Below are 24,687 nucleotides of genomic sequence, written 5' to 3' on the forward strand. Positions count from 1 at the left end.
GTGGGGGTGTGTGTGTGTGTGTTGATTTTCATTTTACCCTCTTAATTTTGTTGTACTGCATAGTTCGGTTTATAATGTTTGCTCTTTTTGCAAGTATGTTTCATGGGCTAATAGATGCCAGTATTGGTTAATAAACAATGTTGGGAAAAAAACACAAACTAAAAGCGAATTGTCCCCAACTTCTTTCACAACAAATATAGATTTTTTTTTTTTTTTTTGGGGGGGGGTGCTTCAATGTGTTTCGAACTGTGATGTTTGTGTGAGGTGAGGGTTCGTCGGTGGTTGGTGGAACACTCTTCATAAAATGAGAGAGAGGGATGCAAACGGTGTGGCTAGTACCGACAACGGAATTGTACTTTAGCAACGCTCCTACCAGTACACGCTCTCCCACTTGACGTGTAACCAATCAGGAACTATCAGAATTTCGGCAGATATAAGTTTTGTTTTTTGTTTTTTTTGGAGGCAGATGCAAGGAAATAAGATTAACGGTTAGAAGTTGAAAACAGTAACCCAGCTGCTTGTGCAACACCCAATGCAGAAACGGGTAAATAACAATTGTGCAAATATAAAAGTAAATAATATATTTTAACAAATTAACTTAAGTGTTTGAATTAATTTTGAATTTACTTCACTGTTAAACACAATAATTCTCAGTATAAATTCTTATTAACTTTAACCTTACATCTGTTTGTTTGTTTTTCATAAACTAACTACTAACAATTATAACCGGTGTCAATCGTGGGTTTTGGGAAAACTATGTTTTGCTTATTTGTGTTTTAGTGTGTGAGTGTGTTTTTTGTGTGTGGGTGTGTGTGTCTTTTCATGGGAGTCATATAAAGAGAATTACCTTTTCATGATTGGCGTTCGGGCCGATCCCTACATGGTTTTAGAGTCTTTTTTGTCGCGTTTTTTTTTTTTTGGTGCGTGTGACGCCCCCTGTTGAGATGGCCTGGCTGCGCGCGCAAACTATCGCTTGCGGTTCAAAGAAATGCTTTCATCATCCAGATATTTTATTTGATATTTTTTGGAACTCGTGCAATTTGTTCTTTGCGTCCTCTTTCGCTTTCCGTAGTCTCCCGTACGGAAGTGCCGTGTCGCGTTGCATGCTGGGAAAACACGTGCGCCCCATCCAGCAGGTTTAGCTGTCCAAAGCAATTGAGGGTAAGACTTCCAACTTGGAGATGTTGTTTGCGACCATTTCGTGGCTTGTTTTCCAGTGTAGTTTTTTTTTATTTGTTATGTTTTGTTTAGTTTTTTCTCGCCCGCCCTTTTACTTTGCCGGCCGCCCCCATTTTGTGTCCAACCACAACATTTCCAATTTGTCCTCATTTCACGGCAAACATCATCAACGGGATCCTTTTTTTGGCTTTCGCTTTGTATAAGTGCGCGTATGAAGTCTTTTTTTGCACGTGTAGTGTTAATAACACGTCATGAACACGTTGCTGAGCCGGAAGCAGTCGCAAATGAGAAAAAAAAACGGTCGAAAATGTGTTTCATCATTCATTTCTACTCGTTCAATCCAAAAGAGGACATGAATTCTTATTGACAGTGCAGGGAAGTCAGAAATATAAACGGATTAGTCAACGGTTTGTTCTGAAACACCAAAAAAATGTCTGCTTTTGTGGATGACCGAAATTTGAGTACGTTTCATGTTAAGTGTCTGACTTTTCAAAGATTTGGACGTTTTAAAGAAAAAGAAAGTCTCTAAATTTGAATTAATCAGTGATCAAAATAGTCAGCGATTAATTTGACGAGTAAACGTTGCGCCACTAATAGATAAAATCAAAACTGTGATGGAATGAAAGTCGATTAAGGGAAAAAGTATTAGTCGCCCCAAAAATCTGAAATTGAATTGACTCGGCCTGAAATAAAACTGAAATCAAGTCAAGATGCAAGTACACTCATGATGGAAGTTACCTGAATACTTTTGTTTTCAGGTGGCTGCCATGTCGTCCCAAAAGTGTGCAAAGGAGGAAGACGGGGTGTCGGCGGACGAGCGTTTCTCACGCGTCAAGAGGGACCCTCGATTTTGGGAAATGCCAGACCGCCAGCACAAAATCACCATCGACAAGCGCTTCACGTCCATGTTCCACGACGAGCGCTTCAAAGTTAAATGCACGGTGGACAAGCGAGGGCGCCCCGTGCAACACTCCACCGCCGAGGACCTCCGACGCTTCTACCAGATCTCCGACGATGAAAATGACGACGAGGACGAGGAGCAAACCAAGACAGGTACGGAAGACTCGACCGATCCGACCGTACATTTGGCTAATGTCCATTGGATGACAAGCCGGCAATCAAGTCAACTGAACTTGGGGGAATATATTCAAGTGGGGATCAAGGTTATCAACAAAATGAGCTCAACTTAAAATTGAGAACAACAATACGTCTTTCGAAGGGGCGGGGCCTAAATGAAACGACACAATGTTCTTGAAGCCAACTAACTACAGTGAACCCTCGGTTAATGGGGACCGAGACCACCCGCGAAAACTGAAAATCCGCGACGTAGCGGCGCATCTTCAAAAATGCTTAAAAAAAATATATATATATATATATATATATACGGGTAGAGAGAGAGAGAGTGAAATTCATGTTATAACAAAAAAAAAACAAATTATTATTAAAACTTAAATGTACGTTTTGGCGTCTATATCCGTCAATGGCAGTGAATGAGTTTTATTTGATTGCACAGCACTCGCTGATCTTTTTGCTTTGACGAATACTACATACCGGCCCGCGGGCCGGGCGTTTGACACCCCTGCGCTCAACAGCTTGTCCGTGATCCGACTAGTTGTCGATGAAGCCTTGTCGACAAACACACAATAGCATCATCGGCAAGAACGAGGACATTTTTTCTAGCCGAGGTTTTTTGTCCACTCAGGTGATGAGGACGATGAAAAGCAAGCTGGCTCGGTCCGCGAGGAGTCGGGCTCGGATTTGGATTCGGGAGACGACAGCGGTCCGGACCTGGCTCGGGGCAAAGGCAACGTGGAGACCAGCTCGGACGAGGACGAGGACGAGGACGGGGCGGACGCCGTCCTGCGGCGCGAAGCGGAGGAGATCCGGCACGACTGGGGCGAACTCTGCAAGGACGCCGCGCGCAGCGAGCAGGTCAACCCGGCGCAAACGCGGCCGATGTCGGCCAGAGGTCTGACCCGTCCGCCTCATGCAGGTTTGGCGCCGGCTGGCCGTGTGCAACGTGGACTGGGACCGCCTGAAGGCCAAAGACCTGCTGGCCACGCTCAATTCCTTCAAGCCCGAAGGGGGCGCCGTGCTGTCCGTCAAGGTAAGGCGGCGATCAACTCGTAACCCCAATAAGACCCAATCCAGCCAAAACGCTCGCAGGCTCAGCACGAGGGCTCCAAAGTCCCCGTCCGAACCAGAACACGTTTTTTTTTTTTTTCGGTGTGAGTGTGAGCGCGTGTCTACGCCTGCGATGGGCCGGCGACCCGTTCAGGGTGTGACCCCGCCTACTGCCCGTGAGGAGAAGCGCAACCGATAACGGATGGACGGATGGATTTATGTCGTCGGTGAAGCAAATTTGCCGCCGTTTTTGTGCAATTATTTGGCCTCGTCTTCTTTTGCTGAGCGATGGTGCCGTTTGTCGCTTTTGGCAAATTTGGATCCATCGGCCCTTTATCGCGTCATACCAAAGAGGATTTGACAAAAGCATTTGAATTGTAGCGGTCACGTTGACGGCAAATAGTATGAGGAGCCCGACGAAATGTTTTCGGCATTTCTATTTGTTATTCGGCTGCAGGTTTACCCGTCGGAGTTTGGCAAGGAGAGGCTGAGGATGGAGGAGTCCCGGGGACCAACGGAGCTCGGGGCGCCGCCCGACGATTCCGAGGACGACGCCAAAGACGACAGGTGATCTCGCTCGTTTTGGAGCTTCTGTCGTTCCCGCCGTGGAATCGGAATTTTGTGGATTTCAAGCAAAGTGGCTCTGGTTGGCGAGCAAAAGAAGTCAAACCAAAATGGGCAAAGTAAAAATGGCGAGTTCATGCTTGAACTTTTGGGATATTTTTTTTATTTGAAATTGTAGAAGGAAGTTGTTTGAGAGCTCATTTGACGACACAATTCTTAAATTAAAAAAAAAAACTAAACGAAAGGAAGCTGAAACTTTTTTTCTTTTTACTCGGAATGAGTTTAAAAGCAAACGTCTCGAGTGTGAAACTTTTTGGGGCGTCGTGTGAGCAGGTCGTACCGAGAGAAGAAGCGCGACTACCAGTTCAAGCGTCTCAAGTACTTCTACGCCGTCGCCGAGTGCGACTCGGCCGCCACCGCCGCCAAAATCTACCGCGAGTGTGACGGCTTGGAGTACGAGAGCAGCTGTTGCGTGCTGGACTTGAGGTACGCAAACGCCGTCTGGCTGCCTGTTGTCGTTTTGGGCATTTGGGTGGTTTTTTGTTTGTGAGAGTTGTTTTTTTTTTTTTTTTCAAATGCGTGTGACGTTTTTCCTGCATGTGCACGACGGGTGTGTGTGGTATTTTTTTGGCGTGTGACTTTTTTGCGTCGTGGCGCGCAGGTTCGTTCCCGACGACATGACATTCGAGGACCCGCCCCGAGACGTGGCGACCGACGTCAACTTGGCGACGTACACGCCCAAACTTTTCACTTCGTCAGCCGGCGCCACCTCCAAGGTAGTCGGTCATGTGACCGGGAGGCGGGGTCTGCACCGCAGGAAGTCGCCCAACGAGCGGCTCAACACGAGCAATGCCGATGCGTTCAGGTGGAGCTGACCTGGGACGAGACGGACCCGGAGCGCGTGAGCGCCCTCAGCAGGAAGTTCAACAAAAGCCAGCTTCTGGACATGGACTTCAAGGCCTACCTGGCGTCGTCGTCGTCGTCCGGCGAAGACGAGGATGCGGTGGAGGTGACGAAGGCAAAGACGAGCGCGAGGGCGAGCGCGAGCCAGGAGCGGCCGGACAAGTACCGGCAGCTTCTGCGAAGTCTCGGCGGCGAGGAGAGCAAGGAGCAGCAAAAGATGGAGATGGAGGTCACGTGGGTGCCCGGTAGGATGACAAAACTCGGAACCATTTTCCTTTTGGGTGGTAATATCTTGAAACTCTTCAAACTGAGGGCCGAGTTGGACCTCCTAAAGACAAACGCGAGCGCTTTGACGAAGAGCTGGGCACTTTTTGGGCCGGTCCGTCCCTCGCCCTCCGGCCGCCATCTCGGGACCGTTCCGGGCCTTACTCATAGAAATTGTCGGCCCCTCAACCTCGTTACGCACATTAATCGTCGCCGTCTTTGTCTCATTCTTTTTCTTTCTTCTCCACAAACGTGCCCAATGCAAGTAAGTCCCGTATGTATTTCCACGACCGCGGCAGTTCTTTGAGTATTTAACACACACACGAGGCGCATGCTCGCTCTCATTCAAAGGGAGGCCTCGCCGTCAATGGTAGTCCCGTTGATGCTCTCATGTCAACAGAGCCGATGTCACTCGTCGCCGCACAACTTTGAGTCGCAAAACTAACACTGAAATACAATCAACACAAAACATGCATCTCTCATGCCATTCATATCCCCAAAAGAAATCAAAAAATAACACCAAAAGAGTCCTGAGGCATTCCGGGAGCCTTTCAGCCTCAGCCAATCAGATGGCTGGTTAAAGCCATGGCGTGAGTGGTGTGCTTTGGGCAGTGTTTTGTTGTTGTCGTCGAAACCTGTGAGGTTTCTTCTTTGCGATCGCATGAACGATAAGATGGTCGTGGACGGCTGCCCTTTTGTCCAACTTCCTCCCGCACGTAAATACGAGTACGAGTCTGTTCTCAGTAACCGTCTCAAACCATCACCAAAATAAACCTTGGCAGAATTTCGTTGTCGCCGTCAAGTTTGCGCGCGGTACTTTCGGACTTTAACCAGCAGGACGTGCGAAAATGCACGCTTCGATGCTCGATGGGCTCGAGTGAATAGCACGTGTACAGATCTTCGGCTCTCATTCTGTACCGATTTGGGACTTTAAAGTGCGTCGTCGGTCGCGGAAGCGGCCACCTTTGGCCTTTGTCAATCGGATTGGACGCAACCGTCGCGCCGTCGGTCCTTTCATGTTTCGGAGCAACAGAGCGAAGCCTTGATAAAATGATATTTTCACCTCCAGGCCTGAAGGGGGCGACGGAGCAGCTGGTGAAGAAGAAGCTGGAGCAGAAGCAGCAACGGCTCACGCCCTGGGAGGACTTCCTGCAGAAGAAGCGAGACAAGAAGAAGGCCAAGAAGAATTGCGACAAAGACCACGGCCAGCATGAGGTCGGCCGCCTTTGCATTGCTAGCGGCAAGCCGGCAAACACGTTTGAGCACGCGTGCGCTCTTCCGCAGGGCGGCCAGTTGAGCGACGACCGGCTTCCCGACCACGTGGACCTCAACGACCCTTTCTTCCGACAGGAGCTGGCATCCGCGGGTGAGGCTTAGCGAGTCGCGCTCTTGCGATCAAGTCGTGCCAACTTTCCGCTGGTGCTCGGCAGGTGCCTTGAGCAAAGACGAGAAGAAGAAAATGAAAACCCAGGATGAAGCCCAGCGCACGACGGACCGACGACAACATGAGGTCGCGCGCCGCCCGGAATGGAGCGAATGTTATCGTGTTGAAAGACTCGTTTTTCGTGGTGTGGCAGCAATCTGCTTCTGTCCAGTCGCGCACGACCGCATTTTTGTTTTCTTTTTGGTGCGTTTGTGCTCACGTTCAGGCTGAGATGGCGCTGCTGATGGACGACGACGACGACGACGAGGGACGCAAACATTTCAACTACGATAAGTTGGTGGAGCGGGAGAACCTGAGCAGGAAGAAGAAAAAGATGAGACGCGAACTTGCGCCCGCCGAGGACCACTTCCAGGTCAGAGTTCAGCCGGCCGCCGCCGTCGCCATCTTGCGCACGTTCGCAACGACGACGGCGTTTTTGCGCTTTCAGGTGGATGTGTCGGACCCTCGCTTCCAGGCCGTGTTCACGTCCCACCTGTTCAATCTGGACCCGTCGCATCCGAGCTACAAGCGCACGCGGGCCACTCAGAGCATCCTGGAGGAGAAGCGGCGGCGGCGGCGAGATGAAGAACACCGACGCGCGGACCCAGACGGCGCCGACGATGACGCCGGCGAGGCTCGTCAGACGCCCGAGGGAGGCGTCGACTGCGACGCCGCTTTGTCTTTGCTGGTCAAGTCCATTAAGAGCAAGACGCGCAATTTTCAAGCGCGCACGAAAGCGAAAAAACTTTGAAGGTCCAAGTACGCTTCCCGGATGGACGCAAATGGCTTAACTCGGACTTGTTTTGATGAAGTCGCCGCAGCATTTAGTAGAAACACGACACGACCTTTGTGAGCGTGCTCCTCCTCGCTCATCTTGAGCTCAAAATGTTTTGAAGTGCGTCGAGGCGGGAGGGAGATCGCGTGACAAAATCGATGCAACGCCTTTTGATTTTGAATCAAGGGTCAGGATGTTTGACGACGTTTATTTCTTCAAATAAATTTGCATCTTGATTCAAAATGATTGCATGTTTGACAAGTCATTAATTCATCAGCAACGTCTGAGGGCTGGCAGTGAAATAGTTTCCAGGATTTGGTGACATCATTGAATTGATGAAAACAAATCAATTCCATTTCAAAGCAATGCTAAGAAACTTTTCAAGTTATGAGCAGACTTGATGGCAATCAACCAATCAAGAACTGTGGGCGTGGCCTTGCATTCACTTGCTCACAGGCCGGGATACTCGAAGACGGCGGCCGCGCCCATCCCTGTGCCCACGCACATGGACACCACGCCAAAGGCCCTACACACACACACACACACACACACACACACTTGTAAATGGTCTTTCCACCTAACGAGACCCTCAAAGCGCTTGACGACCTGCTGGTGACATCCCATTAGGAGCAACTCGGAGGTCACGATCGATCCCGCAACCTCTCGGTTGGGAAACGACCATCTCTGTGTACACAAACGCGCGCATGGAGACAGACAAACCCTGCACCTCCCGCCACAGGACACAACATAAGCACGCAACTCATCGTCCAGAAACACACACGCGGTTGTGAAAGAACACAAAAAGCGGACGAATTGTAACAAAAGCACACGCGCGTCATACCTCTTGCGTTGTCGTCTGAGGTGGTGCAGCATTGTGACGAGCTGCCGGGCGCCCGTGCAGCCCAGCGGGTGACCCAGCGCGATGGCACCGCCGTTGGGGTTCACCTTGGCGTAGGGAATCCCCAACTTCTCCACGCAGTACACCGCCTGACCACACGGCGGAGAGATACGTCACGCCGGCGGCACGCCACGCTCGCCCGTCGCTCACCTGGCTGGCGAACGCCTCGTTGATCTCAAACACAGCCACGTCGTCCACACTTAGTCCTGCGAGCGCACACACGCATGCAGGAACAGCACATCAGGACACGTACAAGAACAGGACAACTGATGAGGAGGCCGACCCGTAACGCGGCGCCGCGGGAGTGCGGTCTTACCAGCTCTGCGAAGCGCCTCCGGAATAGCGACAGCGGGTCCGATGCCCATGATGTGCGGCGGGACCCCCACCACGGCGCTGGCCCTCAGGACTCCCAGGACCGGCAGGCCCAGCGCCTCCACGACAGCGCGGCGACCCAACAGCACAGCCGCGGCGCCGTCGCTGACCTGACTCGAGTTCCCTGGCCGCCACAGAGGAGTTAGCTTTAGCATAATTGCTAACCTGAAACCACTATTGGGCGCAGTTAGCATTTTTGGCATCGCAAACCGTAGTTTGCGTTATCTGCGTTACTAACCTCCCACCGCTACGACGAGCCGTTAGCTTTAGCGGCATTGCTAAACTAGGAATGGGAGTCATAACTAACCTGACTCGAGTTACCTGGCCGCCAGAAAGGAGTTTGTATTCCCTTTAGTGCTATCGATAAATTGACACGCAAACGGAGTCGGCATTAGAGACGTCGCGACATCGAAGGGAAGTTCGCATCGCTGGTGTCACGAATGCCAAGTGGCATCAGCGATGTTGCTCACCTGTCATCAGTGGAAAAAGTAGAGTTGGGCATTCTGTATTGACGGACGACGACGAGTTTTTAAAGAAGGTCGCAAGTGGGTATTCATCCGTCCCCAACCGGGTCGAGTACCGTGTGTATAGAATTCAAATATTTGCACGTGAGTGAGCGTGTGAGTGTGAGAGAGAAAAAGAGTGGCTGTGTGAAGAAGCAATTGAGAGCCAAAATGAAGTTGCGTTTAATTTGAGCAAAGGGATGAAGCGCAATCAATCCAGCCTTCGCTCCAGTGCGACCCCGGTCCGAGCTCATGTGCCTCGTGTGACGACAAGAGTCCGAAAAAGGTTCCGGTACGCTCAGAAGAGGAGTTAGCGTTAGCAATAGCGCCGTCACGACTACAGGGAGGCGTCAGCATTAGCGGCGGGAGGCGCGAGGTGGACTGACCGGCCGTGGTGGTGCCGTCGCCTTTGAAGACGGGTCGCAGCTTGGCGAGTCCCGCCAGTGTGCTTCCGGCCCGGACGCCGTCGTCTTTGGCGACCGTCACCCGTCGCTCGCCGCCGTCCTCGTCCACCACTTTGGTGACGACGGCCACCATCTCGTCGTCGAAGGCGCCCGACGCCTGCGCCCGCGACGCCCTGGCACACAACACCCGCACGTCCACTGAGAAGTTCCGACATTTATTGGAGACACGGAACCAAACGTCTGCTCGGGCCATGATACAGCCGCCCCCGAACGGAACAATGAATGGACAAGTCGTCCGTTGTGAATTTAATTGGCAACTATTTCGAGCAGCCAGTCTCAAAAACGGGTACGAAATCTTTGTTCCCATTATGTATTCGTCAAGTAGCGTTTGGTTGCATTGAAGTTTTTCGGCGCTTTGTTGACAAGCATTTATTTCCAGTACTTTTGTTTTTCAATTTATGTTGCAATACATTTTTAGTCAGTGACTATGATATTGCATTCCTCCGTTAAATTGGGATTAGACCCCCCCCCCCCCCAAAAACCAAAATAAATAAGCTCTGTCTAAATATCCTATGTTTCAATGTGGATGACGGGTGACAATTTTTTTCTTCTTCAAATTTAGTTGCCGTGTCTTCTATGGCGGAGCGCTCACTCGTGTGCAAATGAGGGACGGTGCTTACTTGTGGTGAGACGTCAGCGCAAAGGCGTCCTGCTTCTCTCTGGAGATCCCAAATCGTTCGGCGACGTTCTCGGATGTCACGCTGCAAACGCACGCACGCTGACGGAGATGCCGCTGGAGGAGGTGAATGCGCGCGTGTGTGTGTGTGTGTGTGTGTGTGTGTGTGTGTGTGTGTGAGACATCTGACCCCATGGGAATGATGCAATCTCTGGCCTTGTCGTTGTCTGCCAGCTTGGAGCTCAAATCGCCGGGATTCCCGATGGAACGCAGAGACATGCTCTCCACACTGACACACGCGCACACACACACACACACACACACACACACCAGGCTTGGTGGCTGCGTTTGCACACGCATGTTGTTCTGGACGGTGCGACGTACCCGCAGGCGAGCCCAAGGTCGATGGAGCCGCTCCGGATGGCTCCTGCGTGCGCAACATACAAAGTCATCTTTCACTGAGTGAGCAGACCCAAAATAATAAAATGGCCGAAAACTGATCCCAAAAAATGCTTTGCTCATATTCATCAAACGAAATATTTCGGGCCATCAGAATTGACCTGAAACAGGAAAAGTTGATTTTTACAGTGAGGCCCATGTGTGGAATGCATCTTGCCCGCTGGTCTCGACGCTTATTTCTTGATGTTCGTATTTGTTTGAATCGAGGCCACTCCAAGTTCAAGGAACCATCTTTTTGTGTTTAGTTTCGATTTCTTGCTCATAAAGCACTCCACGCGTGCCACTGCAAGCCGCTCGCTTTTATCTGCCATTCATTGTCAAATTGGAGATGTGAAGAGAGAGATAAGTCTTTGTTAGCTTTGTAAAAATAGGAGGGAGTTTGAGTTTGCTACTTTTCTCTCTTTTTCCCCCCCATGAAGGAAAATATTTTTTTCCAATTTCAGTTTGTCATTTGGTTTGTTTCCGTTACCTCTAATCACCTTGGTGTGCGCGCGCATACCTGCGATGTTGAGTACGGCCTGCAGTCCGGATGAGCACTGCCTGTTGACGGTGTAGACGGGAACCGAGTCCGGGAAGCCGCTGGAAAGAAGGCGGAGCCGTCAGCGACATCATCAAAAGGCGTCTGCGACACGACGGCAGTTCCTACCTGAGGAAGTGCGCCACGCGTGCCATCAGCGCTCCGGCGCCGGGCTGCAGCACGTTTCCTGCCGACACAAAATGGACCGAATTGGCGGCTCGGCCTGATTGACGGGCGGCCGCGATGGACGGGGGCGGGCGTCAGGCGCTCACCCACGCACACGTCTCCCAGCTGGCCGGGAGACACGCCCACGTCCTTGAGTACGCCGCTCATTACGGCGCTCAGCAGCTCGTCGGGTGTGGTGTCCTGCGATTTGAATGTGAATCGCCTAACTTGAATATTTGAAAACGGAATTATTGAATAACAACAATTGTATATTTATTGATTAATTTTAATCAGAATTGTTCCATTTACAATTCATGTCATTCAGTTTACAATTTAAATATTCAAGTTCAGCAATTCACCTTCAAGTTGATATTCACATTCAGTTTCTAGTGGCACAAATATCAGCCTATAAATCACGGCCGCAATCGGCGTTATCATTTCAGCCCGTTCCAAAGCATTGACAAAGAAAATGACATTCAAAAACAATAAGTAAATAAATCAATACATAAATTAAAGTTGAGAGAGAGCGAGAGAGATCACATGGATCAATATCACGTGAGAATTAAGTTAATATTGTAATATTAACTTTATAATACAGCAAGCACAAAGTAGCAGTTACGCAAGTATCTGGCATGAAATGGGAAAGACTAATCAAAAGTGCAGACTCAATTGTTTAAAAAAAAAAAAGGAAAAATAAGTGCACGCTTTTGCCGGGCGTGACGTCACGTTTTTTGTTTTGTTCACCTTGAAAGCTCCTCGCTTGGCCTTGCCGATGGGCGTCCTGAGGCCGTGGACGACAACCACGTCGTCCGGCCCGCAGGCCGCCGCCGCTGCCGCTGAGCAATCGCTGGGTGCGATGGCGCTCTCCAACCTCGAGGAAGGAGGACAAAAATGTCCCCAAATGACTTGAAGTCTCTGCATGGCGGCGAAAAGACGCGACGTAAACGTTTTGGTTTGCTTGGAGCGGCACTTCCGGGTTCGCCAAATTGGACCTGAAGTGACGACAGCTAGCTGCCTGCCACTTAGCTGTCTTATTTGAGCAATGTGTCCCTAAAAACAATATTAAAATACAACATTGAACGTTTGTTTTCGGACGATTAAGTCCCGGAAGTGACAATTGCTACCTGATAGCTAGGGTTAGCATTTGAAAAATATGATTTTTTTATTTTGGACGATGTTTGATGAAAGCTGGGACCAAAAAATGGCACTGCAAATGATATTCGTGGTAAATTTATTTATTTTTGGAAGTAAGTGAGCGGGGAAATATCATTTTGACAATATTGCTTTGCCACCATTTGTGGGCATTCAAACGTTTGCTATTTGTTAATTACTCGCCGATATTCATTGTACAACGACTTCCCTTCCGGGAAGGTCTAGATTTCCTTGAAATAGCTCAAGAAGGAGCAGTAAAAAAAACTAAACAAAGCTCGCTAATGTCTTATGTTTATTTTGCCGATTAAGACATCCGGTGACGGCGGACAACAAATTACCAAGCAAGCTTTGTCTTTGCCCAAAAACAGACACATAGCTATATAGATGTTTTTATTTCGGTGAATTAAGGCCACTGCCGCCATTACGCACATTCAACAAAGCTGTGGACCCAAAAATGGTGACACACACACACGAACAACTACCGACCAACACGTCATTGGTAAAAATGGAATCAAATGTTGCCGCTTTGTGTCAGGTCATTTTTAAGGCAAGAGAGAGTCCACATGATTTCGGAATGACTTTTCAGCAAGCAAAGCGCTTTTTGCATTTTCAACTTTGAAATTCACATTTTGTGAGGCAAACTCAACAGGAAGTCGACAAAGAAACGACGTGCGAGCTTCCCATTAATGCGACTCGTATGCTCTTCCCGCTCACTCGTAGGCGGAGCGTTTCGGATGACGCCGACGAGTATACCCGATCGCCTTCCGAGTGAGGACAAAGCGCAAACTAGAAGCCCAGACAGATTTGAAGCGCTCAATCTTACTCCGAACACGACGAGTCCCGACACAAAGGCACGCGAGCAACGCTTCTCGTCCCGCGGGTCAAAAGTGGATGCGCAAGCCCCGCCCCCGCCGCCGCCGTCAGGCGTAGAAGATGAGCTCGGGGATCTGACCGCCCTGCACGCCGGTTCCGTTGGTGCTGTCCGAGGAGCACTGGAACTGGAAGGTGACCTTGCCGCACTGCACCTCCGTCATGCCCTCCTGGCCGAAGTAGCTGAGCTCGTTGCCATCCAGCACCACGCTGGCCGTGTAGAAGGCGTCGGGCTCGATCTGCACCGGGTGCTCGAACCACACGGCGAAGGTGGAGCTGGAGCCGTCCGAGAAGTACTTGATGACGCGCTGCGCCACGGCGGCGCCCTGGCGCTTCAGCTCCATCTTGGCGCCGTACTCGGCCGAGCCGCAGCTGGAGCCGTACAGGCCGAAGCCGGCCACGAACACGCGCTTGTCCACGGCGAACTGGATGCTGTCGCAGCGGCCGCGGTAGCGCCACTGGTTGCTGCGGTAGGCGCACGACTGGAAGCGGTGGCAGCGCTGCGGCGCCAGGCCTTGGCGAGGCTCGCTGCAGAAGAGCAGCTCGGGCTTGTTGGCCGCCGTGTACCACAGGAAGATGTCGTTGGTCTCGTTCAGCGTCAGCACGCCCGACTGCGCCGCCCCGTTGGCAAAGTCCTCCAGAGCCATGGCGGGGATGCGGATCAGGTAGATGGCCTAGCCGCAACACACGATTGGCACATGCCATTAATCACTTGGCGCTCGGGCCAAAGAAGAAGATTATTCATTTGTAACGATCCATCGTTTGCATGCGGTTACGAATAGGCAAAAAAGGCTCAAGTAGCCAGCTCGCCACGTAGGCCTTTCGGAAATTGGCCACAAGGAGGACGACGGCCATCCCGTCAAAAAGTCATTCGTTTGAATGGTCGGATGTTGGGTTTTTTTCCTCGCCAGCTCAACCGAACTAAAGAATCTTGCCAGCGCCGCACCTTGCCGAGCACCAGCCTCTTGTTGTCGACGGTGGGCCGCAGATCCCGGCGCTGGCACTCGGCCTCGGCCCAGCCCAGCGCCGCCTCGAACACCGCCATCTCTTTGGCGTTGAGCGTCTCGCGGCGCAGGATGCTCTCCAGCGTGTGCGCGTCGATGTCGCAGAAGCCCTCCGAGCGCAGCGCCAGCTCGGCCTGGGCGTCGATCACCTCCCAGCAGCGCTGCGTCAGCTCGGGCTCCTCGAACAGGCAGCTCTGAGACAGCAGCACGCAGGCGTTCTTGGCGCTCAGGCTGGTCTCCAGGAAGTTGACGCAGGCGCGCGCCAGGTGCGGCACGATATACTTCTTGGCGGCGTACAGCGTGGCCAAAACCGTGTCGGCGCACAGCTCGATCTCGTCGCAGTAGATGTACCTGCCGGGGAGAACGGATATCGACGATATGTGCCGATTCAGCGATTCTACTGGTAAGGCCGTATCGCGTCCGTCTTAGCGGTGGGAGAAAAAAAAATCAACTGAAACAAGATTTTGGGAAGGCGGCAACGATTTTGACGCACTTGAGCATGGCGAGGAAGGACGGCGGCTCCACGTCGGGAATGCGGATCTCGTCCTGATCCTCGGCCAGCTCGCCGTAGAACATGGCGTGGAACACCGAGCTGCCCACTGCGAGGACGTACTGGACAGACACAAGAGGAGCCCGCTTTCAGTCACGCATGCGCTTTGGCCAAAAGAAATCGATCGCTTGGCTTACGAAACAAAGACCGGCGAGTCGCATTTCCCTGAAAACGCATCAAAGTATTTTCTTTTTGGTAAAACGGCCACCAGGGGGCACCCATGCCATACCTGCTACGTCCCTACTTTTGTTGACGTCATCTCCGAGCGGAGGCGCGCCTGCCGGCGACTTCTTCCGTGCACTTGTTGAATATGGAGTTCCGCGTCGTCCGTTCGCTCTCGGCGAAATGCCGTCGTCCTTCCACTTCTTTTGCTTTTTCTTATCGTCTTAATGGAACGAGCAAAGCTTGTGGTGCGTCGCCATCCTGCCGCTGCGTTTGGGCCATTTTCACATCCGTTGCTTCCATCCATTGGGCAAAACCTCCACCGCCATCTCTTTCTGGAAGTCTCGTATTTCTTTGGGGAGACCTTCGCCGCCTGCTGCCTCATCTTTGAGTTTGTGCTCTTTCTGGTTTTGGGGTGTATAATGCATTTCTTTCGTTCTATTTTGGTGGTGGTTAGTCCGTGAAAAACAAAAACGGTGGCAGCATTTCCCTAGAGAAGATCCGATTTTGTAACAAAGGCCGGCGGTGTCGTTAAAAAGAAAAGGGGAGCCCATCGCGGCCGTCTTCGGAGAGGGGGCGGGGTCACACCGCAATCGCAGGGCACGCAAAGACGAACAACCATCCGCGCTCACGATGGCACCTACGGACGATTTAGAGCGGGGGTCCTCGATCCTGTTCCTCCAGGGCCGCTGTCCTGCCCGTTTTCCATCTCTTCCTGCCGCAACACAGCTGATGCAAACGAGCAGATGGTCATCAATCTCCGCAAACGCGAGATAACGATCGTTCACGTGTGTTGCGCCAGGGAAGGATGGAAAACGGGCGGGACGCCGGCCCTCGACGAACAGGATTGAAGACCCCTCTTTGAGAGTGTCCAATCAAGCGACGAGGAAATGGTTTTGGAACACGGGAAGAGCCGGAGGACCCGAAGAAAATCCAACCCGGCACCTCTGAACGCTCAGGCCAATATTTGCCAAAAAAAAAAAAATCAACAACAATCATAGCAAACTTTTTTTTTTGGTGAGCTGTGGTACCTTGTGGCCCGGAACCCGCTGCGTCCCACCGGGCGGTCCCACCACAAAGTAGACGTCTGCCATCATGTCGTTGTTAAACATGACTGAGTTCCTGCGCAAAAACAACAAATTCCTTTTTTTTTCTTTCTTCCATTTCACTCACGAGAGAGAGATGTATGTCCAGGATGTATCAAGTAGTGAGAATTTAAAAAAAAACTGAGATGAAAAAAATGAATATCATTTAATGTTTTTTGTTTTGTTTTTTAAAAAAACAAGACATTTTCCTTGTTTTGTTGACATTATTGAAGAGTTAGCAGACGGAATAATTGACTGCAAAATAAAGAATTATTTGTCAGCCCGACTCGCGTTGCGACACACGCCTTCCGTCTGTCGTTTGGTTTTGGAACGCACTCGGACAGAAAGTTCCGCGTGGTGTCATTTTGCTTTGGGCCAGTGATGGGTGGCGGCGTGTCTTGGCGGGGGACGCACCTCTCGCGGATGGTGGGGTACAGGCCCTGCCAGGTGCAGCTGGCCTGCCTGGAGCCGCCACCGTTGTGGTTGCTCAGGGTCTGGTGGTTGCGTGTGTGCTTGTAGTCCCGGTCCCGGTCCTGCTGCGGAAGAAGGTTCTTGCTGGGAAACACCTCTGCGGCCATTCTCTGGCAGTCACGCTGCCGATTGCTCGCCGCTCATGGCAGCCACTGACCTGTGCGCACAAATGCGTCGGGAAAGCCTAAGAGAGTGTGAAATAAGTGCGACAATGAAAGCCGCTGCATTAGAAATGCAAACAAGAAATAGAACAAATGAGCACATGAGAGCATTTTCCTTGCATGTTGACTTGAGAATCAAAATGACTTCACTTGTTACGGTAAACACGGTGTTGCAGCATTCAAGCATGAGCGCTTTTCTCTTCTCAGTTAGTCACGTGATCCAACTTAAGCGGTGGCAAGCGTTCAAAAGCGAAAACACTTAATTTCCGCATTTTCACGCCCGCGTCAAGTTCATTCATCGCAAATTCGCCACACTGCAACTTGTGTCGTCATGACCATTGAGGACTTGCGTCACTGCAGTCGTCGTTGGTTCGAAGTCCTCTTGGAAATGCGCTTCCGGCGATGCTAAGCTAACGTTCGCGGAGAGTTGTCGAGGCAAACCTGCTGCATTTCGCATTTTGCATTTTGCATTTCGCACATGCTGACATTCCGAAAGCGCAGCGGTACATTGCAGTGGCAAAGGCGGCAAAATTGAAACGTCGTCAAAAGTTTTTCTTTTTTTTCCGCGGCTGTTAGCTTCATGCTAACTAGCTGGTGAGCACGGTCAGAGGAAGCAGCATCAAATCACCCCGAGGTCGAGAAAAGCACTTGACTTACTTGAAGATTTCACACACGCGTTGGCGTTCATCGCGCGGTGCCGACGGAAGGCTTTCCAAAGATCAACTTGACGAATAAATGGCCACGTTTGTTGTGGTTGATGCACGAGCGAGACGAGCTGAGATGCAGTCTGCTTCGACCGACGACGCGCTATCGCCCCCTGGCGGAGACAAAACCTCATCGTCCTCACCACAAACGTATAGCCCGTCCAATAATGAATGGGAGGAAGAGGGAGGGAGGGAGGAATGAAGGGAGGGGTTGTGTTACTGTTACATCCATCAGTACCTGGATAGTGTAACGAATTGGGTTATCCGTGTTCTTGTGGTGACATTTGTGTTTTGCTGAGTGATGTTGTTCCCGAGTTTACTGAATGCGTCAAGTGACTAGCTCGACAGAGTGGGTGCGAGAGGAGAGAGAGAGGAGGATCCGTGCGTATTGATGACGTAACAGGTTGAGCAGCCCACAGTGGCCATTTTGTAAAAATAAAAAGGAGGTAACTAATGAACGTCTGACGTCATGTCTTTGGAAGACGTTACAATAATGTTTATTTCACCCAAAGTGTAAGCCCCGCCCCTTTGACGACTCCCACCCGCCGAGCCGTGAGTGTCGGTGTGGGCGTGCACGCGAGAAGAATGCCACGCGCTAATCAGCTGATGCGCCGCAGCTGTGTACGGCGTTTAAACTTTGGCCGGGCGCGCGCCTCAATCCACGCGCACTGGTCATTGTCGCGATGTCTCCGCTGGAGAGGAGCCACCCGCTGCACAGCAAACCGTTCAAGCAGAGGAAAAGCTTTGGTGAAGCAACGTGGCATTAAAAGTTCGCCCAAAAGGAAAGAAAAGAGGAGCAAAATGTTATTTTGAAATGCCGCTTTTGCTTTCTGTGCAGCCACCAGGAAGCAAGAGGTGGCGGGGATCCGCTCCAAATTCCCCAACAAGATCCCGGTGAGTCACGCAATGAGGAGTCCATTTTGAGGCGAGTAATCGAGCACTTGGACTTGAGTAGGACTTTTTCAGCGCTCTATAAGGATATCGTTTTCTGGTGACTTCCCCCCCCCCCCACCCCCCTCTGTCTTTTTCGATAAATATTTTTGTCTTCTGGGGGACTGAACTTTTTGACTCGGTCAGCTCGTTACTTGGAAGTGTGGAAGGTGACTGACTGACTCTAGCGGTCACATTTGAGTTGGTCAAGAAAACTTTTGTGTTGACTTAATTTTTGAGCCAAGTTGTACTTCTTACTCTTGTACCTTTTTGACACGTGTCTTCTTGTTCTCAGGTCATCATCGAGCGCTATGAGCGGGAAAAGTTTCTCCCTCCTTTGGACAAAACAAAGTTCCTTGTTCCACATGAGCTCACCATGAACCAGTTTGTCACCATCATCAGGTAAAATCACCTGAGCTGGGCGGAACGGTCCGGACGCCCGTTTTTCGGGCGGGGGGGCGACAAATTAAAAAAAACAAGAGCTGGCGGCAGATTTTGGTCCGGCGTGCGCGCGCGCCTGATGAATTTGCTCGCAAAACGTGCAAACGACCAAAATTTGCCTCCGACCGCGTCTTTAGCGCCACAACAAACTGTTTTGTGTACGAAGCGATGTGCGTGCGTTTCCTTCGCCTGACATCATGTAACCCCCCCCCAGGAACCGCATGGCGCTGCTGCCCTCGCAGGCCTTCTACCTGCTGGTGAACAACAGCGGGCTGGCCAGCATGACGCTGAGCATGGCTCAGGTCTACGGGGACCACCAGGATGACGACGGCTTCCTCTACATGACCTATGCCTCCCAGGAGATGTTTGGACAACTTTAGCACCGGCACACCCAAGCGCCCCATCCCCCAAATTGTTTGTAAATACAAAACATGTTGTGGCTTTTACGAAATAAATATTTACAAATCACCTTAACAATATATACATGTGAAGTGCAGGTTTTTATTTTTCAACTCGGGGTTACCATGCTCACCTTCTGCACTGTTGCATTTGACGTTTTAAGTAAACCAAGATGCTAAATCCGTCATTTTTGTAGACAAACAAAATGACTAAAATTGAAGACAAATTTTCATTAGGCGGCAAAACTAAGTTGTTTCTTACGTCCCCCGCGGACGTCACTGCTAGCTTGACAGACGAGCGCAAAGACTAATTAATTCGTCGTTCAAGATGGCCGTTATTCCACCTCGCTGTTGGCATGGAGGGGTACAACTTGTCACGCATGCACAGAAGTTGACGTCTCCGAGGGCTTTCGCAGCGTGTACTTGCGTCATGTTCCGGTTGGATGCGCCAAAGCGACGGTTGGCCGCAACGGCCATGTCGGATGGGTGGCGCACAAACGCTCGTGAGCTTCCACGGATTGCTCAACGGAAGAAGGTTCTCCCTTTGTCCCGCCAGCGCCGACCTTTTATCGTACTCGTCAATAAGGTAAGAGAAAATGTGAGACGCCGACCCCGAGCTCACTAACGGCCTCGTCGCACAGCTCCAGATGAGGACTTGGATGATTGGAACAAATGGTTGACCATGATGAAGAAAGCCGTGGTCTCCAAATAGATGCGCCTCTCGTTGGAAATCGGCGCGCGCAAGCCTTTTTGAAAGCATAATGGGTGTTAATGAGCCGAGCGAAGAAGGAGTCGTAGGAAGCGTGGTATCAAACATCTCCTTCATGGTTTAATGGACTTGGTGTCATGTATAAATATATACACTTTACAGATGGCTCGGCCACAATGGAGCACACACTGGCGTACGAGCACGCAGCGGCACGTATTTACACTTGGAGGGGTGCGGCGGCAAGGTCGGTGGTCGTCTGCCCCCGCTAAGAGAAGCCAGAAGGCACGAGATCAGAGATCACGCGCGTGCTTAGCGTGTGCTGCATTGTGAAATGAGGACAATGTGAAGATAGGAACAGAAGCATGAGTGGATTAAAAAAAAAAAGGACACGCACAAGCGTGCGTGTGAGAAGAAAAAGAAGGCCCGCTGGCTTCCGTGCTATTGCCGACTCGGGGTCAAATTTGTGAATCTTGCGTTGTTGTAGCTGCACGCATCCGCTCGAAGCTCCTCCTCCGGCCACGCGCACGTCCCTGGCGAGCTCGCCAGCCGCCGTGCCGTCCGTGTGATCAGCAGCAACCTCCGGACGACGTGTTGACAGGCTTGCTCTGGATCTTGACGTTGGCCTTGTCGCCGGCGGCGGCGGCGCCGGGGCCCATGCGCTTCTTGATCTCGGCCGCCATGGTCATGAAGGCCTGCTCCACGTTGGTGGCGCTCTTGGCGCTGGTCTCCAGGAACGGGATGCCCAAGCCGTCGGCAAACTCCTGAACACACGACGACGACGCAATCACAATCGCGACGGCGGAAAAGCCGACGGCCTCGCGTGCGCTTCCGACAACCGGATCAGAACTGGACAGAATTCACGATGAACGACATTTCAAAAATGTTTTCCTTTGAAATCAATTCAAATAAATTGACGGACAAAATTGGGTCGGGTCCAGTCAGTTAGCTCGCTCCCATATCAAAAGGCTTTTGTTCTTGTTGCACAGCGGTACCGTCGGACGACCGAAAAATGTGGGCTCACCAAACGACTTCAAGAGTGAGCAACTTGGCAATCGTAACGTGCTAACATTGAGTGGCTGACGTGAACAAATTTGCCACATATCCTTGTTGAAGGAAGGGAGGGCAACTCACTCAAACTACTCGACTCGACGTGCGTAACTCCAAAAGTCAGCTCGCCTCGGTGGGTGAGAAATGGTGGCAGGGATGCAGTGCTGGGATTTATTTTAACCGGGTGTCAGCATCCTTAAAACGTGCTCGAGAGGCCTCCGCTTGAGCCGACGGAAAGATGTGAATAGCGTGGTGAGAAGGTGACCTTGGCCGTGGTGTAGTCCACCACTTTCTTGGTGGTCAGGTCACATTTGTTGCCGACCAGCAGCTTGTTGACGTTCTCGCTGGCGTAGCGGTCGATCTCCTGGAGCCACTGCTTCACGTTGTTGAACGACTCCTAGCGCCACAAACAAAATCAGATTGCACCCGTCAGCTAAACTGCCTTCACCATTTCGGTGCACCGGCCAATCAAAAATGTCACCAAAACCCCTTGAAGCGCATTTTTTGTCTTGAACAGAGCCACACTAATTCCGTCCTTCCTTGAGAATATTCATGTCAAATCCTTCCAAAAGGAAAGGCTCGAAAAAGATCGTGAGCTCAGAAATGCAAAGTACGCAGACAGAGCACTTCAAAGATTCTGCTGACCTGGTCGGTGACGTCGTACACCACGATGATGCCGTGCGCGCCTCGGTAGTAGCTGGACGTGATGGTGCGGAAGCGCTCCTGACCGGCCGTGTCCCACTGCCACAACACCACATGGAGGGAACCGACAACAACACGTCAAAGGCCAAACGGCCAGCGCGCCCATCGTGGCGAGTGCGCCCAAGCGCCAACACTCGTCTTCTCACAATTTGCAGTTTGATAGTCTTCCCGTCCAGCTCGATGGTCCTGATCTTGAAGTCCACGCCGATCGTGCTGATGTAGCTCTCCGTGTACGTGTCGTCCTAGGGTGCAAGACACAAATAGAGGGGAGAAAAAAAACAAAGGCACAGTACACCCTTACACAAATGTAGACCCTCGGAAACATATACACACATACAGGCATGTTCATGTTTTCAAACACACACACACATGCAAACAAATGCACACACACAAAAAAAGAAACATACGGACACACGCACACAACAAATGTGTATGTGTATATATATATATATATATATGATAATAACAATTTGATATATATCGATATCGACCAATATGACATACATGTCAACCGATATAGTTTTCAGCCATATCCCCCAGCCCTTGTTGTCACGGTGACAAATTGCCAAACGGCAGAAGAAGAAAAACTTACTGCAAAGCGAAGCAGCAGACAAGACTTTCCAACGCCAGAATCTCCAATCAGCAGCAGTTTGAATAAATAGTCACTGGGGACACACACACACACACACACGGGAAATTTGAAGTGGCAAAAGGGGCAAATAAAGTGTATTCTTTCTCGTCTTCATTTGTTTTCTTTTGTTTTGATGTTGTTCTTTTTTCTTGTCAGGAATTAAATAAATCCCGAGACAATCGTCACAAGAGTTGAGTGATGATGTCAAGCGTGAGTTACGTAATCATCAACAACACCACCACAGTTAGCACTGACGCTAACTGGACTCGCGGATGTGGCAACTTCCTGTTGGCAACTCGTGACATATCGCGTCACGTTTTAAAGCTCATGTTGTTGCTTTTTTCCCTTCACGTTCAGCGTCTACGCAGCGACATTATGCGTCATTTGGTTTTGTTATGTTTTTATTGCGGGTAAGGGGGAGGGGGCTGCGTCAAAAATTGTGACGTTCGGCTAATGCTAAATAGCAACCCGGTTAGCCCGCTAGCCGGCAAGGAAATTAGCCAAGTCGACACAACGTCAAAAACGCGACAACATATTGACACACGCCTAGACGACATTATCCAAAATCATCACAGAAAGGAAAAAAAAAACATCTTGGCGCAAGTTTTAGTGGGCTAACAAAGCAGCTGACGTTCGCTTCGCTTAGCGGCTGCTGACGGCTCAGATGGCCGCCGGAGCTTTCCTGTCTCCTGCCGACGGCGAAGGCGACACGCATAAGCCAGCGCAACACTTACTATTCGGGATTCATCTTCGACGGACTGTCGTCGTGGCGGATTTGTTAGGACTTTGCTGGCAGGTTCGCCGTGGAAATGGGCGAACGCGGATGTTTTGGGGTTTCCAAAAGCCAGAGAGAGAAAAAAAACAGAAAAAGAAATGCCGAAACTGGTTGTCACAGCCAGGACGGCGCAATGGAATCAAATATGGCTGTCAGCACCGCCTACCCGGAAGTAGAAGGATTGCGGCATCATGGGTACTGTAGTCCCATGACACCACCGCAGCTCAGGGCATTGGCTGGTGAGCCAAAAAGTTGAATATGCACGTAATAAATTTCAAATATTTTCCACGTTTCACAAATTCCCACAATTTTCAAAATCCACATTTTCTCTGCGAAAGTCCACATTTGTCCACAATAAATGTCCCCCATTCAGACAATTCAACGTTATTGCCGCCTCCTTCAATATTCCGATCTGATTCAATTCCAAATGAAAACATTTTCCCACAAATTGACAGTGAGAATCCGCATTTTACACATCCAACGTCCCACTTCCACGTCATGCTAAACTCGCGGTTTTACTTTAATTTTGAAGGTGTTTAAACCAAATTCTAAGCAGCCAATTAGATGACATCTTCTGACATTTAAGTGTCTATTTAAAAAAAATAGGAAGAATAGATTTTATCCTTACGCGTGACTTTAAGATTGAACGATAACCAGTCAAACGTACTTCATTTCATAAAGAAGCTATTTCGCGGATACATCGTTAGGTCAAATCAAAAACATTTTATATGACAGATTTGAGTAATCGCAAATTTGAAAACAATGACCTTTAGATTGAGAAAAATAACAAACACGATGTATCGCCTTTACCTGAGTGACACTCTCTTTCCAATTAGATGAAATGGGAACTCCATTCTCCAGTTATTTTCTCAATCTGAAATTAGGAAAATTCCAACTCTATACATCAAATATCCAGTCAAGCCCAAAGTAAAAGAAGTCCACTTCAAAGTTTTAAGCAACAATTATCCAGCTAATGAGCTGCTAAGATTGAGATTTGGCATTGATTACAACCATTGTACTTTTTGGGAATGTATTTATTTGATTTATTTTTTATTTTGTTTATAATGTCTTTCTCTTACTTCATATTTGTTATTGTTGTCTTTTCTGATGTGTATGATAGTTGTAGTAGTTGCTGGTTTATTGTATTTTGTGCCTTGACAAATGATGTGCTCAAGTTATATTCATTGTGCCAAATTGTTTTTACACTTACATCTTGTGACGTCGTTAAAAAGAAAAGGTACGGTAGGACAATGTCGGAAAAAAACAAACACTAAATATTTTATCATTATTATACAATGGGTTCGGTAGAAAAAATTTTAGTCACGGCGAGTCATGGTCAGCAGAGGTCGCTGTTCTACTGTGCAACTTCTCAGGAGAAGTGTCTCACTCAGGTGACGGAAAAGGACACTTGTTAACTTTCACATTAATTATTGATCATTTCAAATAAATTTTAACAGTAATTATTGACCATGTCAAATTCACCTAGTTCATCTAAACGGTTATAATAGTACGAGAGACAACAGATCATTGGAGGGTATTTCTTCGCACTTTGGAGATATTCGATTTCGTGACACATTGATTTGGGCTGTCACTTGTATAGCGCTTTTCTACCTCAGGTACTCAATGCGCTTCACGTTATTATTTATTCAACCACATTTAATTCATGGAT

The 24,687-nt window shown here is 49.9% G+C and overlaps 5 protein-coding genes across 6 annotated transcripts; 2 read left to right on the forward strand and 3 right to left on the reverse strand.

Moving 5' to 3' along the window:
- Positions 1–1,025: 1,025 nt before the first annotated feature.
- On the forward strand, positions 1,026–7,458 carry LOC148334335 (ESF1 homolog). 2 transcript variants are annotated; one of them, XM_088298828.1, is made up of 13 exons: positions 1,026–1,161; positions 1,938–2,232; positions 2,882–3,111; positions 3,173–3,286; positions 3,761–3,870; positions 4,201–4,353; positions 4,529–4,643; positions 4,733–5,015; positions 6,104–6,249; positions 6,385–6,400; positions 6,465–6,544; positions 6,684–6,830; positions 6,906–7,458. In XM_088298828.1, the coding sequence occupies exons 2-13, from the start codon at positions 1,947–1,949 to the stop codon at positions 7,206–7,208; spliced, it is 1,983 nt and encodes a 660-aa protein (XP_088154954.1). In that variant the 5' UTR covers positions 1,026–1,161; positions 1,938–1,946; the 3' UTR covers positions 7,209–7,458. The 2 variants fall into 2 exon arrangements, with proteins under 2 accessions (XP_088154954.1, XP_088154953.1); XM_088298827.1 differs by having other exon boundaries at positions 6,319–6,400; positions 6,906–7,456.
- LOC148334336 (3-ketoacyl-CoA thiolase B, peroxisomal-like) lies at positions 7,421–12,229 on the reverse strand. Its single transcript, XM_088298830.1, has 12 exons — positions 11,971–12,229; positions 11,334–11,427; positions 11,191–11,248; positions 11,044–11,123; positions 10,470–10,512; positions 10,276–10,374; positions 10,090–10,170; positions 9,392–9,582; positions 8,447–8,626; positions 8,281–8,336; positions 8,074–8,219; positions 7,421–7,758 (listed from the first exon to the last, which is right to left on the reverse strand). The coding sequence occupies exons 1-12, from the start codon at positions 12,145–12,147 to the stop codon at positions 7,683–7,685; spliced, it is 1,281 nt and encodes a 426-aa protein (XP_088154956.1). The 5' UTR covers positions 12,148–12,229; the 3' UTR covers positions 7,421–7,682.
- Positions 12,230–13,288: 1,059 nt separating this feature from the next.
- On the reverse strand, positions 13,289–17,526 carry LOC148334337 (BTB/POZ domain-containing protein 3-like). The gene is made up of 6 exons (XM_088298831.1): positions 17,339–17,526; positions 16,464–16,704; positions 15,996–16,086; positions 14,746–14,864; positions 14,195–14,603; positions 13,289–13,922 (listed from the first exon to the last, which is right to left on the reverse strand). Exons 2-6 carry the CDS (start codon positions 16,625–16,627, stop codon positions 13,299–13,301), a joined length of 1,407 nt encoding a protein of 468 aa, XP_088154957.1. The 5' UTR covers positions 16,628–16,704; positions 17,339–17,526; the 3' UTR covers positions 13,289–13,298.
- Positions 17,527–17,965: 439 nt separating this feature from the next.
- Positions 17,966–19,159, forward strand: LOC148334338 (microtubule-associated protein 1 light chain 3 gamma-like). Its single transcript, XM_088298833.1, has 4 exons — positions 17,966–18,132; positions 18,224–18,279; positions 18,611–18,717; positions 18,971–19,159. The coding sequence occupies exons 1-4, from the start codon at positions 18,069–18,071 to the stop codon at positions 19,134–19,136; spliced, it is 393 nt and encodes a 130-aa protein (XP_088154959.1). The 5' UTR covers positions 17,966–18,068; the 3' UTR covers positions 19,137–19,159.
- An 802-nt stretch (positions 19,160–19,961) lies between these two features.
- LOC148334339 (ras-related protein Rab-1A-like) lies at positions 19,962–23,184 on the reverse strand. The gene is made up of 6 exons (XM_088298832.1): positions 22,978–23,184; positions 22,205–22,277; positions 21,759–21,854; positions 21,556–21,651; positions 21,176–21,307; positions 19,962–20,624 (listed from the first exon to the last, which is right to left on the reverse strand). The coding sequence occupies exons 1-6, from the start codon at positions 22,989–22,991 to the stop codon at positions 20,430–20,432; spliced, it is 606 nt and encodes a 201-aa protein (XP_088154958.1). The 5' UTR covers positions 22,992–23,184; the 3' UTR covers positions 19,962–20,429.
- Positions 23,185–24,687: the final 1,503 nt, after the last annotated feature.

The sequence above is a fragment of the Idiotropiscis lumnitzeri genome, chromosome 6 (assembly GCF_059441095.1).
Source record: "Idiotropiscis lumnitzeri isolate Australia: NSW breed Sydney's pygmy pipehorse chromosome 6, RoL_Ilum_1.0, whole genome shotgun sequence".
NCBI classification, from domain to species: domain Eukaryota; kingdom Metazoa; phylum Chordata; class Actinopteri; order Syngnathiformes; family Syngnathidae; genus Idiotropiscis; species Idiotropiscis lumnitzeri.

Coding starts and splice junctions, on each gene's coding strand:
- LOC148334335 (XM_088298827.1), top strand. CDS start 1,947: ATGTCGTCCCAAAAGTGTGCAAAGGAGGAAGACGGGGTGTCGGCGGAC. Junction 3,287..3,760: donor GCGCCGTGCTGTCCGTCAAG/GTAAGGCGGCGA, acceptor ATTCGGCTGCAG/GTTTACCCGTCGGAGTTTGG. Junction 6,401..6,464: donor ACAGGAGCTGGCATCCGCGG/GTGAGGCTTAGC, acceptor GGTGCTCGGCAG/GTGCCTTGAGCAAAGACGAG.
- LOC148334336 (XM_088298830.1), bottom strand. CDS start 12,147: ATGCAGAGACTTCAAGTCATTTGGGGACATTTTTGTCCTCCTTCCTCG. Junction 10,375..10,469: donor GACCTTGGGCTCGCCTGCGG/GTACGTCGCACC, acceptor CGCGTGTGTCAG/TGTGGAGAGCATGTCTCTGC. Junction 9,583..10,089: donor GCGCTGACGTCTCACCACAA/GTAAGCACCGTC, acceptor GTTGTGTGCCAG/GGCGTCGCGGGCGCAGGCGT.
- LOC148334338 (XM_088298833.1), top strand. CDS start 18,069: ATGTCTCCGCTGGAGAGGAGCCACCCGCTGCACAGCAAACCGTTCAAG. Junction 18,280..18,610: donor AATTCCCCAACAAGATCCCG/GTGAGTCACGCA, acceptor TCTTGTTCTCAG/GTCATCATCGAGCGCTATGA. Junction 18,718..18,970: donor CAGTTTGTCACCATCATCAG/GTAAAATCACCT, acceptor ACCCCCCCCCAG/GAACCGCATGGCGCTGCTGC.
- LOC148334339 (XM_088298832.1), bottom strand. Junction 21,652..21,758: donor AGACTATCAAACTGCAAATT/GTGAGAAGACGA, acceptor GTGTTGTGGCAG/TGGGACACGGCCGGTCAGGA. Junction 20,625..21,175: donor TGGACTACACCACGGCCAAG/GTCACCTTCTCA, acceptor TCGTGTGTTCAG/GAGTTTGCCGACGGCTTGGG.
- LOC148334337 (XM_088298831.1), bottom strand. CDS start 16,627: ATGGCCGCAGAGGTGTTTCCCAGCAAGAACCTTCTTCCGCAGCAGGAC. Junction 14,865..15,995: donor AGCGGGTTCCGGGCCACAAG/GTACCACAGCTC, acceptor GTGTCTGTCCAG/TACGTCCTCGCAGTGGGCAG. Junction 13,923..14,194: donor AGAGGCTGGTGCTCGGCAAG/GTGCGGCGCTGG, acceptor TGTTGCGGCTAG/GCCATCTACCTGATCCGCAT.